The sequence below is a fragment of the Hibiscus syriacus genome, unplaced genomic scaffold (assembly GCF_006381635.1).
Source record: "Hibiscus syriacus cultivar Baekdansim isolate YM2019G1 unplaced genomic scaffold, ASM638163v2 tig00110213_pilon, whole genome shotgun sequence".
Classification (NCBI taxonomy): Eukaryota; Viridiplantae; Streptophyta; class Magnoliopsida; order Malvales; family Malvaceae; genus Hibiscus; species Hibiscus syriacus.
In genome coordinates this window covers 793015-800897 of record NW_024062630.1, presented here as the reverse complement: position 1 = coordinate 800897, position 7883 = coordinate 793015, and the positions used below count along the sequence as shown (strand labels likewise).

At 36.4% G+C, this 7883-nt stretch overlaps 1 protein-coding gene across 1 annotated transcript; it reads left to right on the top strand.

The window, feature by feature from the left end:
- The first annotated feature begins 5266 nt into the window (after nucleotides 1-5266).
- LOC120113815 (probable E3 ubiquitin-protein ligase RHC2A) lies at nucleotides 5267-6955 on the top strand. The gene has a single exon (XM_039134864.1). It carries the CDS (start codon nucleotides 5411-5413, stop codon nucleotides 6521-6523), a length of 1113 nt encoding a protein of 370 aa, XP_038990795.1. The 5' UTR covers nucleotides 5267-5410; the 3' UTR covers nucleotides 6524-6955.
- The last annotated feature ends 928 nt before the right edge of the window (nucleotides 6956-7883 follow it).

Genomic DNA, 7883 nt, shown 5'->3' with positions numbered 1-7883 from the left:
TGAAACCAAAGTAGGTGTTCGTTTCTCATTATTAGGTTTCCTTTTTTTTTTGTCTGGGTTAGTATACTCTATTGGTTGATTCTTTTACAAGCCGGCATTCTGGAAGAAGGAAAAACAAGTGAACTGTACCACATTAATTTGTGCTTTAATGGAGAAACAAAACTGTTTGAGGATCAATCGGGGGTCGGGGGTTACATCATCCACATGCTCCAAATCCCGACTCCACCTTAGCCAGATCAATAAGTAAACCAGTAAGCTACAAGCTAAACATAATAATATAATATAGGATAAACTACACGTTTATCACTTAAAGTTTACTTTTTTTTCTTTTATTACCCCACCGTTAATTAATTTTAAAAAAGATGTGAAAATTTAAAATACTTAAAAATACCAAATCAACATTACCGTTAAAAAAGTAATTGGTGGATAGTAAAATGAAATAAAAAATAAACATTAGGTATAATTTAAAAATAATGAAAGTTAAGGTATTAAAATGAGACAAAAATGATAATTTAAGTATCAAACATGCGGTTTACACTGTAACATAATATAATATAATGTAAAGAAAAGAAACACTGCAACCATGAAAGTGTTGGTGCCCATGATCCGGTGACTACTAATTCAAACTTTTCAGAGAAAAAGAAGTCGGCAATGAAATTTGCTATCAAATGGACACCTTGTGATCAACTTGAAGCTTTGCTTCGGCACGCCTCTGGATATCTGGAATGGAATCCAACTTCACATTGGCTACTTCCAAAACAATCATCAACATTTTGTTTCAATAGAGTCAAATCCAGCATAATATTTTTCAATTAACTAAGTTTACGACTTATATTTCATCATTTTAATTTGATTTTGTTTTTTAAATCAAATTACATCATATACATTTAAATTAAAAATATTATTCACGATATAATTAAACTGGAGTAGATAAATTTAAAATCAACTTCAGGCGGAGTTTTGCTTATCCTAATCAAAACTGTCTTTGCCTGTAAATAATTCTGCGTGTCCCAAGTGAACATTTAATGGGCCAAAAGTGTTGGGGTAAAAAATATTCGGAAAAAGTCCCATGGCCACCAAGTTATATTGGGCATAATCAGAACTTTAAGTCATTAAAAAAATTCCTTGTCTTTTCATTTCTTGTAATTCGGTCTAATCATAGTTATATATAAACAAAATCAAACCTTAATCTCGTATTTAACAACGACAATTATAGTGATTTAACTCAAACTGTCTAGGAAGCTAAGTTGATGTCTCAACGCCTCCTATCTAAGAAAGAAGGGTCAAAGAAGAATGCAATAATTCTTTTCATGTCCAATGTTTACAAGCCAAGTGGGGAGTACAACAATCTGTGATTCTCAAACCACCTCTATCTCATAGAGTCAATACCTGATTGCAATAACCAAACGAATTTAGTGATAAAAAATTATTGTTATATTTTGAGATTTTGAATTGGAACATCATAAGTATCATAAATATGAGTTTTTAATGTTAAATATTTAAAATTTATCTTTAAAAATATGTTATCTTTTATTTACCTCAAATTAATAATAATAATAAATAATACCTCATCACTTTGTTCGTTGACTCGGTTCACCTTCATAGGGCACGTTGAAGTGTTGGACACTTTGACTCAATATTATCGATCCAATTATAATTATATATAAAATTAGATATATACTTTTTAATAGTTTGAATAAATTATATAGTAATTTTTTAATATTTTTTTAATTATAAATAACATAGTATCTTATAGATAAATTTATCTTTTATTTTTGAAATTATATACCACAAAAGTTTTTGCACCGTTTCACACTCTTATCCATATACGTTGGCCATGTGAACTCTGAACATTTCTCAAATTGATTCCCAATGTTACATGTTGGTTTGCTTATAAGTTATAAACCCAAAAGACAAGACAACTTTATGACTACATTTCTTTCAAGTCCCAACAACCTTTTTCTAATTCAACAAAAGCCATTAATGACACCTTCCCACCAAAAAGCATCCTAAAATGCTCATATTTTTCTTACCAAACTTCTCCGGCCAAACTCACGATATAATGCTTTCAAAATAAATAATTCACGAAATAACGTTCTCCCAAGATTAATTGCTGAAGTAGGGTGAATTGCACAGTTGGTCGTAGGTCGCCATGCCTTCCGGACGACCTACCATGTCACCGGGACTCCATGGCGACCTACACATGCACGATCTCCCCAATCTCCCCATGCATGAATTGATCCTTGGTCGCCCCGAGTGCCCCATGCATGAACCGATCCTTGGTCATCCTTGGTCGCCTCGAGTGCCCCATGCATGAACGATCCTTGGTCACCCCGAGTGCATGGCACGATCTCCCCAATCTCCCCATGCATGAACCGATCCTTGGTCGCCCCGAGTGCATGACGACCTCCTTGGTCGTTGGGCGTGCATGGCGACCTCTTTGATCGTTGGGCGTGCATGACGACCTCTTTGGTTATTGTACAATTAACCCTATCTCAACAAATAATATGTCCAAAGCATTATCTCGTGAAAAAAAAATCGAGAACATTATCTCGTGGAATCAGCCAACTTCTCCAACCATGTTTTACTTCCTTGCAACTCTCTTCTTCCTCTTAGCCCCAGCTTATACTTTCCAACCCACTGAACTCTTCTTTCCCGGGTTTTCGGGCACGAAACCCGACAACTTAATACTAACAGGAGTCGCAAAGATTGAAGAAAATGGCATCCTCTGCTTAACCGATGACACCGGTCCTTTACTTGGTCACGCTTTTTACAGCTCTCCATTAAGAGTTAAGAGTTCGACCAAAGGCAAAGCTTTTTCCTTTTCTACCTCCTTTGCTTTCGCAATAGTTTCCGAGTACAAGAACCTAGGCGGTCGCGGCCTTGCTTACGTAATCGCCACTTCTAAAGATCTCAAAGCATTTCCGAGGCAGTATCTCGGAATCCAAATCGCGACCGAAGCCGAAGACAGCCCCTAGAACCATGATCTCGTGGCGGTCGAGTTTGACACGGTTCAGGATATTGAGTTCCGCGACATCAACGAGAACCATGTCGGCGTCGATATCAACAGCTTGAACTCGAATGCCTCGGTTCCTGCAGGTTTCTACACGCATGGTTCAACGAAGCAAAATATTACCCTCATGATTGGAAAAGCAATCCAAGCTTGGGTCTTTTATGATTTGGATGAAAATATGCTCAATGTAACGACCGCACCAAATTCAACAAGACCGATATTCCCGATCTTGTCGTTTCATGTAGATCTTTCACCGTATTTTCATGAGTTTATGTACGTTGGTTTCTCCGCGTCGACCGGGTTACTTACTAGCTCTCATTATATCTTAGGTTGGAGCTTTAAAATCAACGGAGAAGCTCAGGGTCTTGATCTATCTTCTTTACCTCACTTCCTGGACCGCCAAATAAGCACACAGCTTTAATAGTCGGTGTCTCGGTTTCATCGGCCGTTCTAGTCATATTAGCGGTATCGGCTGCCATTTATTATTTCATTATCAAAAGTAAGAACGAAGATGTAATCGAAGATTGGGATCTGGAGATTGGACCAAAACGATACTCTTACCAAGAACACAAGCAAGCAACCAATGGGTTCAGTGCAAAAAACTTACTCGGCTACGGTGGTTCCGGCGGTGTTTACGAAGGGAAACTTCGAGATTCAAGGACTCAAGTGGCTGTCAAGCGAGTTTCTCAAGAATCTAAGGCTCTAAGCAGGGTTTACGGTAATTCCTATTAGAAATCGCTAGCATCGGACGACTCCATCATCGGAACTTGATTCAAGGACTCAAGTGGCTGTCAAGTAGTGAGATATCTTGATGGGGAAGCCGAGATACTTTGAGATTAGAGTTTGAAATCTATTAGATATTTTCTTTATTTGCGATCTAACATCTAATGTAGTGTTTTTTGGGGACCAAATCTAATGTGGTTTTTAGTGTGCGCATTAGAAATTTTGTAGTCGTGGAATCGAGTTTACAATAGACAATTCATAATTCTGACTGTTGGAAATCTTTCACGGAAACTGTTCTCAACCTGACGTTGGGGCATCCTACTACCTTACCTCCCTCTCACCCCATTACAATTTTTTTTAAATAAGGGTTTTTATACCACATATTACATAATATTTGAATAATTCAAACTTCCTTGTGGCTTTTGGACCATTCAATACTTCACGATGAGATTCTGAATAAATAAGATTATGGGAACCACATTTCATGGTTCCTTTCTTCAGACTTTTCTATGACAGTGGCATTGGAATGACATTTAATATATTTAAAATATGTTGTCTCAATATTTTCATTAATTTTCTAAAATTTTTAAATGTATCTGATTAAAAAGAAATAATGTTAAATATATTTTTAAATAAATAAATAATTAATTAAAATAATATGTAAATGAGGAAATAAATAATTTATCTAAATATAAATAAAGGAAAGGGGAAATGTAATAAGCCAATGAGTAACAACAACATGGGCAACAGCCTGGCCGCGGGGGGATTTGAATTTCCTACGACTTCCAGTGCTGCTTCTCTAACGCCGTTAACTTAATAACCCATTAAGTGAAGAGTAAACTATACGTTTAATACCTAAGTAATTAGTTTTGTTTTTTATTATATAAATTTTCATTTATTTCAAAATAACACTTAAAGTTTATTTTTTATTTTATTTTAGTACCATGTAACTTAGCGGAAGTGTTGCTGGTGGTATTTTTTATGGATAAATTATATCATTCATCACTTAATTACATTCTTTCTCCTATTTTGATAATTAAAGTTTAAAAAATTTCATTTTAACTATTTAACTTTCAAATTACTCATATTTTAATAACTATAATTTATTTTATTAATAATTTTTATGACATTTTTTATTATTATTTTATTAAAATATAATTAAAATAAAAAAAAAATAAATTTGAAAGTTAGAGTAATTAAATTAGGAGTAATTTGAAAGTTAAGTAATTAAATTAAATAAAATTAAACTTCAATGACCAAATTAAGAGTGAAAAAATATTTGAATGACGAATGATGAAATTTATTCATAAAAAGTGTCATGTTATAACAATTAGATATGATTTTTCCCAGATATATACCAAAATGAAACAAAAATAAACATTAGATATAATTTTGAAATACGTGAAACTTTAGGTACTAAAACGTGTACTTTATCCTTAAGTAAACAAAGTAAACTATATTCTGTTAATTAATCCATTTCCAGAAGTATTAAAAGCGCATAATCAATGCTTAATTAAACACCACCGCGCCTCCCTCCCATTCCCATTTTATCATTTCTCTCAAATTTCCACCCTTTTCTTTTCCTTTCTAAGCTCTCTCAAATCCTAGGGTTCAAAAATTTTCCGATTTATCCAAGTTTTGATTTATTCAGGTATTTCAGTCTTTTACCTTTCGATGGAATCGATAAGATTATCCTATTGGTGCTACAGATGCAACCGGTTCATCCAGATCCGGGTCCGATCCCCTCAATATTCGATCCATTGCCCCGATTGCGGAAGCGGATTCATCGAAGAATTCGAAATGCCCTCCCGTTCCCCAATTCACCACCGTTTCCTCGCCACCGCTATGTACTCGGAGACGCCCAGCCCAGCTCTCAGCCCCAGCCATACTGCTGCTCCTCGTTTCCGCCTAGCTCGAAGGAACGCTGTCGATCGATCCCCTTTCAATCCCGTCGTCGTTCTTCGTGGGCCTACCTCCGAATACGACAGCGTAGTTCCTGCAAGCGGAAATGCCAATTTTGAGCTTTATTATGATGATGGATCAGGGTCGGGTCTTCGCCCCTTACCTGCTAGCATGTCTGAGTTTTTAATGGGTTCGGGTTTTGATCGGCTTGTTGATCAGTTATCTCAATTAGAAGTAAACGGTGTTGGCCGTTTTGAGCAACCGCCTGCTTCCAAAGCGGCGATTGAATCAATGCCGGTGGTTAATATCACTGGCGGACATGTAAGCACGGAATCTCACTGTGCAGTTTGTAAAGAGCAGTTCGAACTAGATTGTGAAGCTCGGGAAATGCCTTGTAAGCATATTTACCATTCGGATTGTATTTTACCCTGGCTTTTGATTCGGAACTCTTGTCCAGTTTGCCGCCATGAGTTGCCAAGGGAAAATAATGGAAACAATTTAAGTGAAAATGAAGCAGTTAGAGATGAAGGAGCCGTGGGATTAACAATATGGAGGTTACCGAGAGGTGGGTTCGCTGTGGGGAGGTTTCCTGGTGGGAGGAGAGCTGCGGAGAGGGAGTTTCCACTAGTTTTCACTGAGATGGATGGTGGGTTTAATAATGCAGCAGGTGCACCTGGAAGGATTTCATGGGCGCCAAGTGGGAGGAGATCACAAGAAAGTGGAGGATTGGGGAGTGTTTTTCGTGGTTTTGTTTCCTTTTTTGGGAGGTTTAGGAGCTCCTCATCTCGTTCAGGTTCAGATTCTGGGTTTACGAGGAGAAGCAGAACAAGTTCAGTGTTTGGTAGGTCATCTAGGAGAGAGAACGATTGGGATTTCGAGGATTGAATGGTTGGGCAATGGATTCTTTGTTCATTTTTAGGCTAACCTGTTTTCTTTTTATCTGATATTATAATGTGACAATTTTCATCTAGGAAGGAAAGGAATGTGTGTAGATTGTATGATTTTACTCGATGTAAATACTGACACTTTTGGTGAAGGAATGAAGAACTGGTCGAGCTTAGATTCTGTTGAGAGAGAGAGAGGCTTTAATGAAATGATATGTACATCAACGAGGAAGAAGTAGAAAAAGAAGTTTTGTGGTTAGAATGGTCGTTCTGTGGTACTAATCCTCCCATATAAATTGACATTAGGACTAAATTTGTTCAATTTAGTAAGCTGCTGTGATAATTCATGCCTCGCTTCTTTCTTCTATGTAATTTGCTATAAGGGATTTTGTTGTTTATTTGCAATCCTTAATACAAATTATCGAGTTGTTGACATTGTTTCTTTTTGGTTTTACTTGAGTGGAAGCCAATCCGCACGCAACAACTGGTGTTCTTAGTTGTTTTTGGGTTTTTGTTTGAATTACCTAACCGTGTGATGAGTTCTGAAATTTTAATTTTCCATTCAATTATTCATTATTGAGCTTAAATGTCATTCCACCAGTAGGACCTTGATCATTATTGTAGTCGTGGATAGAGACGTGTACAAGTCCAATGGATTTGTTGGTCGGACCTTCTTAATGAACTGTCTTCAGTCACAGTGATGCAATTAGGGTTTCCTTCTGTCCTTTCTTTTCCCTTGTTACCTTCTTTTGACATTAATGTTTTAATTAGTGAAATTAATTGTTACTTTAAGAACACTCTGCCTTAGAAGTTGGTTTTTAGTTTCATTTTATGGATAGGGTTGCTTCTGTTAGTATAATCTCCTTTTTCCCTGTACGACTTTGTTCTTGTTGTGCAAGATTTTTTCTTTCTTCTCCCAATCAGACGTGGACTTCTTCAGTCAATGTGAGAGTTTTGAAAGGGTAAAACTCAGTATGCCTATGATGCATTATTTCTTTTTATCGTACAGAGTTTATGTAGGAGAAAGGTAACGGAAAACTGCAATCAAGAACTTCAGCATAGTACAAAATCGTACAAAGCAGATATTAAAGACAGAACATGGTGGAATGTTTTATGGAGCACATATATAATATACTATTGCCTATTGCATTTCCAGCATTTTTCAATCACAGTTGCCCCAATGTTAGACCATCATTTAGATTGCATCTACATTCCTTCTATATGCTTTGCATGCTATAAATGCACTGTCTTCTGTGTATTTTCATAGTATTTTCTTGAATTGTAGAAGGCTAGTTAAAGTGTCTCTATCATGCATGTGGTAATTGACATTGTTGAGCTTATTGTTGGTGTTGTTGACACAC